At 41.1% G+C, this 17099-nt stretch overlaps 1 protein-coding gene across 1 annotated transcript in view; it reads right to left on the reverse strand.

Moving 5' to 3' along the window:
* Window positions 1-1800: 1800 nt before the first annotated feature.
* The window catches only part of PRKAR2A (protein kinase cAMP-dependent type II regulatory subunit alpha), a 67433-nt gene continuing 52134 nt past the window's right edge, over window positions 1801-17099 (reverse strand). The window contains exons 6-11 of the mRNA XM_029958320.1: window positions 14766-14919; window positions 11659-11760; window positions 9783-9857; window positions 6664-6729; window positions 5910-6048; window positions 1801-5392 (exon numbers count right to left, since the gene is read on the reverse strand). Of these exons, the coding sequence (XP_029814180.1) occupies window positions 5259-5392; window positions 5910-6048; window positions 6664-6729; window positions 9783-9857; window positions 11659-11760; window positions 14766-14919 (670 nt within the window). The 3' untranslated portion in view covers window positions 1801-5258. The remainder of the gene's footprint in view (window positions 5393-5909; window positions 6049-6663; window positions 6730-9782; window positions 9858-11658; window positions 11761-14765; window positions 14920-17099) is intronic.

A 17099-nucleotide genomic window follows, 5' to 3' on the forward strand; every position in this document is an offset into this window, starting at 1 on the left:
GCACCTCTGGGAAGCTGAGGGGACAGATGGTGTTTCCAAGTGCTACACGCGAGGTTTTCGCTTCGGAAAGGCAAATACTGAGCGCTGCGCCACAAACACGCTGTTGGGAGAGCGGCACGCAGAGATGCTCCTTCGCTTCCCCTTCAAACAAGTGTGGTGGTCGCGATGCAGTTCCCGAGGCAGCGTGGTCCCGGTGAAGGTGATGCCTGGCACCGTGACAGGTCACAAACACTGAGGGCACTGTGTTATCCCAGCCTCTGTTTTGCAGTACACGCAGCTGAAATAGATTTGAGAAGTGCACAGCACGAGGCTGGCAGATCAACACCTACTTGAGAAGGTAAAATAACACAATTTTAGTACCTTGTACCTGATCTAAAAATTGGTGTGAACTATCTCCTCGGGAGAGAAACAGCTGAAAGGATAGAAGTATCTCTGCTCCGCCAAAATGATGAAACATTAGCCCCGGCAAAAGAACCTCACAAGGTCTTCCTTCTTTTACAGAAAGGTTTACCTAGGAATTGGTATCAGCGGCAGCAGGATAACACTGCAATAGCCTGATCTGATGTTTGAGTCATGGCCCAACTCGAAGGACACCAGTTGCCTCTGCCATCACACTGCTCAGTCTGTGCAAAGGTCCTGTGTTATTCCAGCAGAGCTTTCTCATGTTTAGCACCACAATCCACCTGAACTCCACTCCCAGACTGACTTAAAAACTGTACATAAAACACCAGACATTCAGAAAAAAATACTTCAGCAAAAGCAAGTATTATTTCACATGTACCAAAGTAATTTTCAGGTTGTTAGTTAGGTTAAATAAAAGGCAGTTGTAAAATTCAGTACATGTAAGCGCAGGCCAATAAGAGACCCTCAGGAATATAATGTTTCTTGTGGAAATCAAGAACCAGTTACTGCAATGCTCAATAAATCAGTTCTATGATAATCTGGCAAGACTTAATCAGAGCAGCCAGTTCTATTGGGACCGACATTACCTACAGAAGTTGGTATTACTTTTAAGATTAGTAAAATTTTATCGCCAAACAGCAAAACTTGGAGGTCAGGTGCTGTATAAATCTCTTTTGGTTATTGCAGTAGGGCAAGTGCTGCTCTCTCCATGAGGCTCTGGCAACAGGAGCTACAGGACCTGAGGCACCCCAAGTGCATCCAGGGAGCTGCTGTAAGGCTGGGGCTGTGTCAGCTGCAGTGAGTCAATAACGAGCACACACAGGACTGTACAGGAAGGCTGGACACAACAGGTCAGTTTTTTATTAACCAAAAGTGAAGCTGAACCCCAGAGTGGTATAACTTGTTAAAACCATATGGTTTTATATGGTAGATATTTTTCTTTCATGTTCAACACTACAGTGCAAGAACCAAACTTTGCAGCTGTTCATCCTTTGAGAATCAAGTACTAAAAGTAAAATGAATTAAGATAAGGGTCCCTCAATGAATTAATTAAAAAAACCATTTAACTCAAAAGAACAGACCAATTTTAAGAACTGTCTTATTAAATTTTCCCAAGTGAAAGACCTTTAAAAGCACTTGGAGCCTTGAGGTAGCAATTTAATGCAGAATTCAATTCCCCTCCTGCCCCACAGAGGAAAATTAGTAGCGCATTATTAACTCCAGCCAGCTAATCTGAGTGTCTCCTGTGAGGTTAGTGACTTTCTCTTGCCTCTTGAAATAGCAGTGGAGTGCTGCAGAGCTCCAGGAGGAAATCCACAGGGAAGGCCTCTTGAAATAAAATATATGGTTTGAAAAAAGTTAAAATTATCAGCAATAACCATAACAACAAAAATTATCTGGAGTGAAAAAACCCGACGTGTTTGTATTTTGGCAAGACTAGTTTACAAATACATGTCGAGAACAAGAGTCTGCTTTCAGCCAACAAAAAAGAAAGAATGGAAGTGACATTCAAAGGGATTTCAGGTTTTGTTGCCCTCTGTGCAAAATTGCACTTTGTTTTTAAAGTTTTATTTTAAAGTTTTAAGTTTTGCACTTTTGTTTCTAAAAATAGAGCACTTTTGCCCTTTGTTGTTCTTTTACATTTTGAAACCTGTGCTGTGACATTAGACAGAAATACCATATGCCAGGATATTGAACCACTGAAAGCTCCTCTCACTGACTTCACCACAATCACAAGCAGGGGATCACAAACAAGAGACTTGTCTTCCTCTAGGTCTCGAAGACATGATCCTCTGTGCCCACTTTGCTGCTGAGTTCTTTTATTAAAAACTAGATCTCTCTCTAGTGCCAATTTCAGAGACTCCATGGCAGATTTACTGAACACTGAGCAGTAACAAAACACCTGGGCTTGTTCTCTACAACAACTGCGATGAACAGTCAAAGTGAAGAGGAATGAGCTGAGATACAGCTCAGCTCATGGAGCAGGATGGGGCAGATGGTCACAAACACATGCTCCACTTACTCCCTGCACCACTCACACCTTCCAGCTTTGCTCACTGCTGGTGCTCTAACCAGATTCCTGCAAATATTGAGTATCACACCATCTTCATGCTCCAAAACTGTACAGAACAGGTTGGTTAAACCACACCAAACTAATCAGGCATATTGCACATTAAAGCTCTTAAATGGATTCAGCTTTCTTAGCTCATTCTCTTTCAGCTCAAGGTCAGCTGCCTTTCTACACCATGGAATGCTGCTGCACAGACCCTGGGTGCAGGATAGCATTGCCCACTATGCCTTTGTTCCAGGGAGCCCAGAGAAAGGCAAAACTTCAAACGCTTGTTCTTGCTCACATGGGATCCCAATTTTCTGATTTTATATTCTCATCTTTTCCTTTGACTTCTAGAAGCCATCAAATCCTCCCTTCCAGGCAGAAATATCTCAAGAATCTAACATCTGCTTTGCCTGGTTTTTGGTTAAGCTTCAAAACAACTGTCCATGTTTGCCTGTGCTGAGGTTACAGTCTTGTCCTGCAGGAGAACCAAAGACTGTAAGAACCAGAATCCATCTGTAAGGCAGCCCAACCTGCCAGGCTCCTTTGGATAAAGGAGAGGATATTCTGCCTGGGAGCAACAAAGGCCAGCTGGTGATTATTCACAGCAATTTTCTATTTAGTTCACATGACAGTTTAGGCAGCACAGAAACTCACACTGGTTCAGAGACAGGTTTATGTCTGGTTCACAGGACAGTCACGAGCTAGCTTCAGAAAGATTCCTGTCATGGACCCCAAAGTGTCTAAAAGTTACATCTGTTATCATTGCAAGAACCTGATGAGTGAGTTTTTTTCATCTCTTCTTGGGATTTTTTTTGTTCGTTTGTTCTGAGTTTCTTAGGGCTTTTGTTTGCTTTTTAATTCTGTAATCAAAAGAATTATTTTTGTCTTTGGTGTTAAACCTTGGAAGCATGAATGAGAAGTACCTGCTGCTTCTTTGGCTGTAATTTATGACAAAGAAACAGCCGAGGAAAGCAAGGGAAATTCACTGTTCTAAAATACATGCAGTTAGAACAGCCACTAGACATCACAACCAGGACTTTAATAATATGGAAACACCGAGATCAGTGGTGTCCATTACAAATCATTTGCATTATATAAAAATATGACTGAAATTACAGTAACTGGACAACAGCCATTCAAATTGATCAACTTTCCATCTTGCTCATATTGCAGGAAATGGGAGGGAAATCCATTGGGGGGGGGCGGGGAAGTGTCCAGAAATCAACTTAGAGTTGCTGCTAAGCATCTCGTGCCTCAGAGAAACATCCACTGTGATAACTAAAAGCAGGAATTCAAGATTAGCATCCTTCCATTCTTGCTCACATGGCCATGAATAAAAAGAGCAGGTTCTGTTACACTAGCATTCACAATTAAAATTTTATAACCCCATAAAACACCAGTACGTTTTGCATGAGCTGCGGAAGAATGCAAATTCAAAGGGTCACTAGATTTATTACCTCCAAAATCAATGTCTTAATATAAATATTCTGTTTGTACACCATAAAAATGTCCTTCTTATGGTCTGATTCTTATTTAGATAATACTCTGATAAAATCTCAGCCATATGCCAATTAAGGTCATTAAAGCCATAGAAACAAGAATCTACCTAATAAATGCTGCAAATTTAACAGGTATTTTAGATAAACATGATTAGCTTAGTTATCACCTAGACCAAAAAGACTCCTCAAACACACCAACTGCGTAGTTAGCAAAGACATTTGCTTTACAAAGTCAAATGTTGCCAACTTTTGAAAAGTTTAGCAAATCAATGTGGTATTTGGAAGCAACCAAGTGTCTAATGAAGTTAGAATACTGTGAAATGTTAGGACTGGGGGAAGCTCCTGTAAACAAGTACAGAAGTAGTCTTCATTTAAATTACAAAACATTCACCTCCTTAAAAAGCTTTAAAACTGACCCAGTCAACAACTGTGCCCTGGGAAATCTAGCAGTATAAAGGATCTCTGTAAGCAAGAGAAGGTCATACGTTGTGATCTCACCACCATAAAATGTACTCAGTGTCAGGAACAAGGAGCAAGTTTGGGGAGATGACAATTATGACACTTTCAGGCCATTTGATCTGAACCACTGCACTTTTTTGGGCAGCATAGAGTAAAACAATTTTCTTTGCTGCTCAGAAAACACTTAAAGTATAGTAATGCTTCATTTTCTGCATCTGGTTGCTAAGCAGACTCTCCTATGTCCCCAGCTCGGTTTACTTGGTTTAAAGAGCTATTTAGTACCTGCCACTTTCAGCAGGTGGACAGAAATTTCAGTGCCATCTTATTCACTGGCTCCATTGATATTTTAACTTCAAACCCAGATGCTACAATTAAAAGCAAATTTGACATTGTGTAAGGAAAGCATCAGATGAAGGTAATAAGTCCATGAAAGGCCTGTATTCCACAGGCTGCCTCTGCGGAACAGGCAACCTCCCACTACAGAATCTGATTGGAAAATTTATCCCAACAGTAACACTCAGAAGGAAGGAGGCTTCTATATCTTGCACACTTTGGGTTTCATATCAGGCACTTGAACTGTTGGACAGATGCCATTCTGAACCAAGTAAGTGAACATAGGGTTAGAATCATCTTTAATCTAGGTCTAATAATGAAGTATCAGCAGCAAAGTGGAGGCAGGGAGTGAGCAATCCATCTGTGCTGAGACTTGTTTATGGTTTCTAAAATGCCCAAGAAAACAGCAGCAGTAACTGTTCCATAGTGTCCGTTGTCCTTGTGAGTTGTGTTGCTGATAGGAGGCTTTTCTGTGTCTTGAACTAAGAAGGCATTGAGGTACCCTGTGCCTAATTCCCTGGATCCAACAGGTCCATGCTAGAGCCAAACATTGCCACCAGTTGCTCCTCATAATGCGTTATATTCCTCTTCATAATGTCCATGCAGGGTCCAAGCAACCGCTCAAATGCTTGCACATCCATGACTGCAAAGGAACAGAGGTGAAAACACGATCATTTGTCAAAAAGGACACCACACATCAATCTGGTTTTTAAACTCAGAACAGACCTCCAGTCCAACCCACTCAGGTCAGAAACAGAAATCATGTCTCTGATTTCCCTCTGTACTGTTATTTGTAGAAACAAGATTAATGAAATACAAACCTGACCTCGAGGACAAATACAGAAGCAAAATACATCCCACACTGGCATTAAAAGATCACCTGAAGGGCATGTGTGACAAACAAACTGTACACAAGAAGCCAATGCCCTTCAGAGAGTACACACAACTCACACAGAAAATAGAGAATCTGCCATAAGGAAGCAGAGGTGCTTCTCTGACTTCCATGTGGAGCCCTGCTCCAGCCCCTGCCCCTGCCTTCTGGTGTCTGACTGCCAGTTAGCAAAAGGTTGCTGGTTTTGAATAGCTGCTCACTCAGGCATGCTCCATGAGACAAGCAAAGACCAGAAAAGAGTAACTAGAAACACAGAACATCTGCTTACCTAAACATTTGACCTCCCCAACAGCATAGGCAGAGGCTGCTCTGGGTTTGTTGGTAACAAGTGCAAGCTCTCCAAAATACTGCCCTCTGTGACACCGGGCAATCTCCACTTCTTGGTTAGCTTCTTTACTCGTCATAGTCTGTCAAACAGTGCAGTTTCATTATTTGCACACAGTTCTGTCCTTGTGCAAGACTGCAGTTCACCCCACATACCTTACACACATGCAACAGCTCATTGGTTTAGGGTCTTTAACCCAGAGATTCCCAAGTCATGGTCTGTGCTGGTCGAACACCTCAACACCATGATAAGAAGAGCATGTGCCAGCCCATAAGTGTTGAGACTGGCAGGTATTTACTGTTAAATCAATCTAACACAGCCTTTATCATCTACCACAAGCTGTTCCCCAAGGCTGCTTTAAATGCCAACATCCAGTATGTCACTAGAGATAACAGACCCCACTTTTTCTAAGCTACAGCTTTCTGTAATGACAGAAGAAAAGTTTCATCTCCACCCTTAAGGCCAGGAAGAGTATATCAGGTTAGTTTGCAGAGCAGCAGATAGAAGAAAAAGACTTTTCTACTTTAGTAAACTAACTTCAGTTATGGGAATTTATAACCTTCATCACATGAGTAATGATGATAAACATCACAAAATAATATATTAAAATAAGTCAGGGTAGGCTTTTTCATATCTCTTGTATTAATCAATAGAATAAGGGATTGACCTAAACCCTAATCACTCAATTTGCACTCACCTTGCTTTTAATCAAGATTTTTACTTCACCAGATTCTACAATGTAAAAACAATCTGCTTTATCGCCCTGTGAAGAGGAAAAGGTAAAATAAATTATTTTTTACTTTACTTACACATACTTGAAAGTATGTATAAAGGGTATTAAGTCATTCACTTTGAACTAGGCCTTGTGCAGAAATCTGCTAGAATTGACAAACATTCAGATTCCTAACATTAAAAGGTGACTGGTTGGATAATACATTAGAGGAACCCACAAGGAAGTAACTATTAGTGCATGTCATCCAGTGAGAGGGCAGGAGGAAAGGGAAACACAAAGGAGATTGATGATATAAAGCAAAATCACGTAAGTGCAAACCTTCTGCTCTTGACAGAAGTAGCCAGTTGCGAAACTAAGCAGAGCCTAGAATTTCTATAGGCAAATTTTAATAAAACACCAATTTAGTGACTGTGTTTCTAGATGTCAGCAGGAAAAAAGATCCATTAAACTAAGTATGAGCTCAGTCAATTCACAGTAAAATAGCAGGAGACAGAAGAACCCAGAAGAGCTGCATTTGAGGAGCACAAACATAGAAAGGAAGAGGAGGATAGTTTACAGAAAGGCAAGTCCACAATGCAACCCATCTACATGAGGAATGATGCAATGGCTCCATAGAGGTAGTGAGAATGGTAAGGAATAAAGCACTCAGCATCATGTCATTAAAGGAAAATCAGTCACATAGGGGCAAGTGGGAGAAAATAAAAACTGATAGCCGTTTTATATCAAGTTCTAGAAAGATACCACAAGGTGCTGTTGAATGACTGGGTGTGAATTAAAGAACTGTGATTTAGTCCAATCCAGCTGTTTTATGAAGAAGGCACTGTGAGAGTGACCAAGCACACCCAGAAAGGTACTGAACTCTCTGTTCTTTGGGATATTCAAAAGTCATCTGAACACAGCCCTGGGCAACAGGCTCTCCGTGGCCCTGGCTGAACAGGGGGGTTTGGACAAGGTGACTTCCAGAGGTCCCTTCCGACCTCAGTCATTCTGCAATTCTGTGAGAGTTTCTAGAACCTTCTTCACATCTCTCATTCCCCACCCCATTGCAAACCTTCAACAGATTCCAGTTTACATCTGCTCTGGAGAGCTTTGCCAGCACTTAATTTCAAAGTTTCATCTGTGACAGAGAGGACTTTCCCTCTCTGTATCCCTCTCTGTGGGTTTGGCATAGGGCTGGAAGTCAGAGCAGAGACCCAGCACATGCCTCCTGCTATAAATCACAAGCAAAGAGACTAAAGGCTTCAGGGAGACAGAGGCTGGAAAAAGAACTGATAAGGGAATGGGAGCAGCTCAGCAAAAAAACCTGAAATAAGAGAAATAAATCTGACATTAAGTCAAGTGGGCAAGGAGATGATGAATGTGATGGGAAGAATGGATGGAGATAGTTACAACCAGAGTATGAAACATGGGCTGGAAGAAAATGATGCAAGATTTAAACACAGAGTTACAGAATAAATTAGGCCTTTAGCTGAGCTTCCTGGGGGTGGTCATAAATCATCCAGTGCAAAGCTTTTCATTCACCATTGCCATCTATCACAACATGAGCTAATACTCCCAGCACACTTCTGAAAGAGTAAGTACTTAAATAATACTTTTTCTAACAGAATGGAAATAAACTGAATGGGAGACATCCTTGTAGCACTACTAACAATTTTCAAGTGCTTTAAAGCTTACTGCCCTTAACTGAAGGGCCAAATTCCAGAAGGGTAATTAAAATATAAAATTATCCACAAGAGAAAAGGAGGAAAGGCGTTCGTGGAATTGATGCAACTGCTGCAATGTAAGAGTTACCATATCTTTTCCAAGCTTAGAATTCCATCAGGTCTAGCAGTGTACCACCAGACCTATCCACACTATTAATCCTCCTTTTAAGGATAATTACATCCTTGTCCTTAATTCAGTTATTACAAAAGATTAAAACCAACTGTGTAATTGGATCACTGATGGTGTGAGTTCCCAGTTTTGAGACTTATTTATAAGCTCTGATTTTGCTGAGAATTCAGTCTTCTCAGAGTCTTAAGCAACAAGAGTTTCAATTTACAAAACAGGGTATTTTTGGAGAGAAGTAATTTGACAGTATTTGCTTATCAGCAAACTAAAGTTTCCTGCATCCACTTATCTGACATTGCAAGTAATTAAGATTAATTATTCAAGACATTATCAAGGAGTCATATTCTGTTTATAAAACAAGAACAATGGTTGTAACCAAAAACCTGCAATTGCAGGTAAGCCAAGGACTTTTCTGAATTCATTTCTACTTGAACTGCAGCACTTTTGCAACACAGCAACCCCAAGCTAAACTTGACACAAAATCCCATTGTTTCATCAGTAACAGTGTTCCAAAAAGTTATTTGTGCCATAGCCAAAAAAAAAAAAAAAAAAAAAGAAATCACACAGCTTTAGCTTGAGTTCATCCAGTTTCATGTTCCATCACTCCAGCCTTGGTCTGCTGCAGCAGACAAAACATACACCAACCACCAAAGGCTGTCAACTGAGCCAGACCACACCACTGAAATACTCTTTCTAAAAGCATTGGGAAGAACAGTGGTTTTAGTTAACCCTGATAGTTCTTAGAATAGTAAACTGGGTTGGGTCCACCTAGGTAAACATTCCAATGACTGCATTTACTTTCATTCAAACCATACTCGTGTTGAATTGTTTGTTTCTGTTGTTCAGTCAGACCTAGGCATTAGAGATGCCTTAACTACATGCTTGTGATTCCTTTTTTGATCTGGTCATAGGGGCCTAGGAAAAGTCTAGCTGGGGGCTTTCATGGAAAACTGCATAGGCAGACATTTAATTTCAGCTTCTGAAGGCACACTCCTCTTGAAACCTTGCAAAGACCATTTAGAAAGCACAGGTAAGAGAAGAAATACCCAGAAGCTAAAGTGGTAGAATAAATTTGCAGCAAAATACATACTGTCCATTCCCCAAACATTCAAGAAGTGATTAAATAAATTGGAAGTATTAAAGAATAAGTGCCAAGTTGGTCCAAGTAATAAGATTCTATAAGTCAATTCCACACACAAAAAAAAAAAAGCAGAGAAAGGCAAATGATAAAGAGAAGTTTAGAGTTCAAGTACCTGAGAAATGATACGTTCCCCATCTTGGTACACTTTCTCTCCTATAACATCCACTATCTTCATTCGCTCTGATGCCTGGAACAAAGAGGAAAATTAGAAACAATAATCAATTACAGCTCACGTCTATGAACTCTCCTGAATCTCTGTGGTCTCTCCTGAAATGAAGAGGCATTCACTAGACACACAAACACACAATTTATAAATATAGCCCCAAAATGACATGGTCATAGTACTGCAACACAGTTTACAAGATACCATAATCAACAGGGAAAGAAAATTGTCTAATGTCCCATCCCTGTGCTTTCCTTACCTGCAAAGTTAAAAAATAACTGATTTGCCCATTTAGAGCAATAAGGCAGGAAGGAGGGGAAATCACTTCCTTAAATATTCAGTTGAAATTTGAAGAAAGCACTCAGAAAAATGTCATAAACTTACTGCCTTACACTAGCAACATCATTTCAAAACATTTTAATGACTTTATAGTTGACTATGTAGGGGGCGGGGTTTGTCCCAGAACTCATTCCTAGAGTGGCAAGGAAGGGAATATGAAAAGGACAAGGGCTGTGAAGCATGAGCAGGCACTGCAGCCAGGATGCCCAGCAGCAAGGGCAGGAGACCCTATCTGACATGCCACAGAACAGCCTGAGTCTTCATAATCAGGAAGGGGAAAGAGAACAGCTACAATTATCTCCTGTGTTTCCCACAGCCCATCTAAAACCCCACAAAACAATTTTATTGCTTCAGAGCAGCATAAAAAAAACATACCAAGAAAGGAAGAAAATCCTGCTGTTAAAATTCAACAGATGATTCAGTTGTAATCAATCCATTCATTCCCCAAATGCACCTTAATCTTGCCTATGTTTGAGAAATCAAAATCTGGTCCACGCATGATTCAACTGCAATGTGTCATGCAAAAAGCCATCCTAGTGCTAATGAGTTATTTTTCTGTATCTTTAAATATTTGAGTCACTTCTGTTCTCAAAAAAAGGCACACTGATGGAACCAGTTTAAGCCAGGCACTGAGGAAGAAGGTGTTGTGTAATTTACCCCTTCCATAGTTACAGTATATGTCCAAAATCACATGTATTAGAGGTTGTTATTCACACCTAATGATACTTGGCAATTTTGTAATCTTCTCCCAAAGGGATAAAGAGTTTTTCTCAAATACTAAAGATAAATCATGAGAAAGATTTTTTTATCATGAGAACACAAAGAAAAGCTAAATTATGATGTAAGGCAAGGACAGACACATACTAATGTCAAAGCAGGTTGGTCAGTTCCAAGAGCCCTCTGAAGATACAGGTTGAGTCAACAGAAGTGACAATTGGCACATTGTTCCTGAAGTTATGCCCCACACACACCAATGTAACACCTGTCATTGTGTTCCCAGCTAGCTCCTTTAGCCTATTCTTAGTTTACCTCCTGAATATCAGCTATGGTTAAAGCAGAATCTACTACCATCCCACATCTTTGTCTCAAATTTAAAAATCATTTGTGGTTGATAAAGGCCAAATATCCCAGTGACTGTATCACTACTTCAACATCACACCCTCAAAGGAAACCACAGCCCTGAGTTCCAATCTGCACTTTGTGAAGATGGGTTTTTTTGGGGGGGGGTTGTGGAAAGATTTTTCTAAAAAATCAGACAGATAAAAATCAGCAACTTGCTTACTGTGAATAAAGGGTCTGAAAAAAAAAAAAGCAATGTACAACTTCAACAATGCAAATTAAGTTGTGTAGTAAATATGATACCAAAGCGGCTCTTAATATTTTGTTCTAAGCAGAAATAACACAGATTTCTGACACAGCAGAAACAATGTCTATGGAGCTATTGCTAATGCAAGAATTTGATGTAGATGTCTCTGAGAAGCTTTACCTCCAAGGATTTAAGAAGGGGCACAGACTCAATAAATAATTCATACGTCTTCCTCTTCTTTGCGTTATTTTTCAGTATAATTCTTCTGAATGTCACTCGATCCTGCAAGAAACAGCACAGAGAAATACATTATTTCTCTTCACTTAAATGTTCCCTTTTTAAAGAACTGACAAACATGAACTACTATTTACAGCAAACGCTGGGGATGAGAAACCAGTTGTTAAAATGATACCATATCCACCACAACAGTGACTGCAACAGCTCCTCTGAAAGCACTTCTGGGAATAACAAATTGAAAAACAGGGAGCTGTACGACCTGATTCTCCTCAGATAAGCATTTAGGAATTCAGTTTTTGGTCTATCTTGTACTGTTTTTCAGGGTTGAGTTTTGAGGTTTTGTTTGCCTGTTTGTGAATATCTTTCATGCTTCTGCATACAACTAAGTTTTGCTCTTTCTGCTGACAGCAGTGGAAACTGGAATTTCTAAGACTTAAGGCAACTACAGGACTAAGTCTAAATTGGATTCTTCTCTACTTGAGCCACAGATTTCAAAAGTAAGTCGGAGATTTACACTGCTCTCAAACAGATCAGGAACAGAACATGGAACAGCAGCAGGCTTGTCCACTCCTCCACCTTCTCGGATCCGAGAGCCAGCTTTCACAAGGACCACTTCCTAACTGCCACCTGTCCGTGTGTTCCATAAGGAAAAACTGTTCGGCGTGGTTTTGGAGCCCAAATTTGGGGCAATATCCCCCCTCCCAGCCCAGCCCAGCCCCGCCGGCCCCCGCGCTGCGCTCCGAGGCCACTGGGCGGCGCTGCGGGCCCGGCCGAGCCCCGCGAACCGGCGGGAACAACGCGGTTCCTTCCCCACGGGAAAGGTGGACTTGGACACCGGCAAGCACCGATGGGAAAGGCCCGAGGAGAGCTGAAACGGAGCGGCACGTCCAGGCGAAAGGGAAAGGCACCTGCCCAGCAGGTGTCTCTGTTACCACTTGCCCTGTTGGGATCAGCGCTGGATGACGAGCAGAGCTGCAGAGTTTGCCTTGCACAGGATAAGGCCATAAGTGTAAAAATCAAAACCAAAAAGTAGGAAGAAAAGAGTACCAATTTGGTTAGGAAAATGTTACCCAAAAAAAAAAAAAAAAGCCACAATTAGCAGAAACATCCAGTGCCCTGAGAGCCATTCCTCCAGAACTCGTTTCCCAAAACCATTGGCTGATACCTAAGCCACAACATTTTAAGGTGAAGAGGTATTTTGAAGCGAACATTTCTATGGGATGCAGGCTGCAAATACTTGTAACTTGAAGCAAGGACTGACGGAGGTGATACTAGTGGAACATAAAAGCTGAAGGATGTGAAAGATGAAAGGCAGGATGGTATTATTGTTATCCAAAGGAGAACAAAAGATGGTAAAGCATGAGGGATTTTTAATTTTTTTTTTAAAGAAATTCTTCATTGGTAGAAATGTCATCAAATGTTCGTGTTTTGAAAAGCAGAAAGGTGCAGAAACAGTCAGGGGAATTGCAAAAGCATAAAAAATTCAGAATTCATTTGCTTGAGAGTATCAGTGAGGGAGGAGAAGCAGCAGTATTTGAACAAAGAAAGCAGAGCCGTGAAAGCAGCGTGTGTGATCATGAGGTTTCCCCCAGACACATTCAGTAGCAAAGGCTGAGGACATTTCCCTGCTCCAGAAGAGACCCACTGTGATAACTGCTTTGTGCCTGAGCCTTTTGGGCTTCTCTTGGCCAAAGCCTGCAATGCAGCAGGAGCAATCGACATTTCCTAAATGGCAGATGACCCATGAGCTTTAGCAATGACTTCTGCAGACTAATAAAAATATGTTTAAATTACATCAGGCACAAAATAGTACAACAAAACATGACAACAAACAGAATATCTGGAAAAAATAACAAGTTTGACTGGAAAATGCAGCCTAAGTTAATAAAATATTCACACGACAGATGATTATCAAGAGGTCCCCGTTCAACTACACCTTGCTAATTATGTGAACATAATCACAGAAAAAGCAAACCCAAAATTAACCCAATTTGTGCACTTATCAAAGGCAAACTGAAACAAAGAATCATCATCTTATTTTCTTCCTTCTATGAATGAGTTCAGTTTGTAGCTAGCTGCTTTGTTCTGCCTTCTTCCAGAAATTAGATTCTGAAATTATTCCCTGGCTGATTTACCAAACTCTTTTCTTTAAGTTCACAAAGAAAAGGGAAGTCAGATTCTCTCAGCAGGCGCTGAGATTGCATAAGCACCTCGCCATGTGTAGCAGCTTATCAGTCCTACAATCAAGGTCACAACACAAGGCCAACCCCCAGCGATAGTTGCCGAGGAGCCCGGGCACACAGACAGCACACAACACTTGTGGCTTCAAAGGCTCCGTTGATCGCACAATCCTCTTATTATGTGAACCCTCACAGATGAGTAAGAGAGCACTGTGAAAATAACCCCATCCAAATAGTACAGAGAAAAGAACTAAAAAAGGAAACTAATGTCTACAGCTTCACATTCAACACTGCTGGGCTAGAGACAAAGCAACACCATCATTTAGCTTGGTATCTCATAGGTCATGCTGACCCGAGAACCTCTTCCAAGGTAACAGAGAGGGACCAGAAACAAGACGACAGTTTATTGTGAAGGAAAACAAAGCTTTAGGTGGTTTTCTGACCTCTTCAAATTACTAACATTCTCAAGAAGATATTTAACACCTTCCCATTCCCCTTAAAGCAGACAAAATGGTAGGAAAGTAAGTGGAAAACAAAAACCTCATTTAGATACTGTTTCCCCCTCCTAAAAAAATGTGCATGCCTCCACTGTCCTCTGCAGGATGAAAACAAAACCAGGGGTTTTTCCCCCCTAACAAAAGCTACAATTATAGCAAATGCAAAACCATAAAGGGACAGATAGAACTAATGATATAGTTTTTACAGACAAGTTGTTCTAGAAAGGCAGCCAAAAAGATTTGCACAATGGATCTCTCATGCCAGGAGATAACAGATCATGATAAAATAGCTGTGAGCAGAGGAGCCATACCAAGAGAAGCTCTGGACACTGTTTAAAATATTATGCATATGAAAGCAACTTCCTTTCCTTACCAGTCCCCAAAGGGCTCCTTCTGTTGTGGCAACGATGGTGGCAGCTCTAGGAGTGTTGTACATCAATGCCAGTTCCCCAAAGCTGCCATGATTATCGTAGCGGCCCACGCAGCGCGACTGGTTGTCTTTTGCTACAACAATATCATACAGTCCCCTGCAAAACAATGGAATAGACACTTTTTATTAGACAACATTCCAGTACAAATCTTAAAAACAGCTTTTTGCTGTTATACAAATAGGTTTTTTATTGCTGTGTGAGATGGAACATGCTTTATTGAGCTTTCCAACTGCATGATTCTCAGCTGCTTCAATCTACACTATTTTCACACTAATTCTCTCTTAATGAAGCTTTTCACTCCTGATAGATATGGGCAGGATCGACTTGGTTTCTCCTGCACAGTATTTTGACATTGCTCTTCTGGCCAGGGTGAGAGGCAGTTTCATCATCTTTAACAGTGTCAATTCACAGCATGTCTGTTACCCAGTGAGGCCTCTTTAGAGTGACTTGGACCCATCTCTACCTGTTTTCTCAGTGACAGCATTGCTGCAGGACCTTTGGGAAACTGCTCAACTGCTACTGTGGGTTTGTCTCAACTCCAGATTAGGGGTATGTATATCATAACCTCAAGATGCTCTAAACCTGCTGACATCTACCAGGATCTCTGAACAGATCAAGATGAAATGTCAAAGCACTTTGTTCATACTGAGCTGAAAATTGTTTAAATTGGAAAGGCCTCCTCATCCTGTTCTCCATGAAGCACACTTCCTTACATTATAATGAAGTTGAGGGAACAGTATCCCAGAATTTACAGGGAATAAAAAGACTACTCTGATGAAGATGCAGGTTTGGGTCCAGCTAGTAAGCTCAAGACTCAAATCTGGATCAAACTGCACTACAGCAACTGCCTATGAAGAAACAGGCTGTGCATAGAAAGGTAGCCATTTAAAAGTCAAACACATGCCTGTAACGCCCTCAGGACTGTCATGCTTTAAACAATAAAAATGTAGTTTGAGTAGGCTTGATTAATTCTTAGCTATGGCACCAGAGATCATTCAGGTACTAGCCACTGGCCTACAAGACTTCACAGAACATACACCCTGGAGAAAAGCAGCAAAGGAACACCTTCCTGGCTTTAAGCAGCTGAATAAACATATCATTTTCCTGAGGAGTTTAGATCTTTGTCCAAAGCAATGGCATTATCTCCATAACATCATTAGGCCCATAAGAAAAAAAGAAAAGGAATCACCAGAAATGGTAGTAGGTGGGAAAGGAAGGCACATGAGATTGCACAGCATCCTTACCAGCCATTTTTTGTACCTGCTGCTGCTTACAGCTACAAGACAGAGTAGGAACCCAGCAGCATACTAAGAGTAAACCAGAAAAGGTTTAGTGTGGATGGAAAGTGTCACTAATTCTGGTAAGTTCTGATATCCATTTAATGATTTTCTGAGAGGCACAAGAGGCAACAATCTCCAGAGGTGTATTTTTGATCTAGAAGAGATATCTGTGAACACCTTAAGCAAAAGCAACAACTTCTTCCCATCCCTCAGCCTGAAAGTCACTTACTAATGCCATTTATTTCCAAATAGCTATGGGCACATAACCTTCAGCCAAGCACTCAGCTGTCTGCAGCCCAAGAACTAAACTGGTGAGGCAACTCTGGGTGACCTTGGTTCAGTTTTATTGGGAAAACTGTTGTTGAGCTGTTATTTTAGCCCGTGAGCTAAAACCTTGCGAGATAAGAAGAATAAAAACAGAGCGAAGTGTAATTGTTGAGATGGTAATCGTTACGGGCCCAAGGACTCAAAGGAAAAGTACTGACATGAAAAAATATAAAACCCCAAGTTAGAAAAAAAGCAGAAAAGCAGAAGAGGGCAACTCAGCAAGATTGTGGATCAGTCTGTTCCAAGAGACAACAGAGGCAAATGTTGCCCCTCCTGACTGATGACTGCTCAATCAGCAGAGACTCAGCAGGTGCCTCCTCAGCAGCAATGAGCATCCTAAATGTTCAGCCATGGAACACATCCCTCTGAGCTCTTCCTTCCATGCAGAGGGCCCTAAATAGTTGCTGCATCCTCAGGTTGCATCTGCCCTGCCTTCCTGTCCCTCTGTACATAGTTAAAGACACTCAGACACAAGTCATCTGGTGAGGAAGCATCACAAGCAGAAGACTCTGGGGAAAAAAAAGGCCTGTGCCAGAACATAAAGTCACTGTTCATTCAGACAGAAAGAAACTAATCCTCAAGGATATTCAGGCATTAATTACTTATATCAGAGTAACAAGACATGCCTACTGATGCCTTGAAAGAGCCAGAGTCCTTTGAACTTGCACT

The sequence above is a fragment of the Manacus vitellinus genome, unplaced genomic scaffold (genome assembly GCF_001715985.3).
Source record: "Manacus vitellinus isolate BGI_N305 unplaced genomic scaffold, ASM171598v3 scaffold_14_pilon, whole genome shotgun sequence".
Taxonomy (NCBI): domain Eukaryota; kingdom Metazoa; phylum Chordata; class Aves; order Passeriformes; family Pipridae; genus Manacus; species Manacus vitellinus.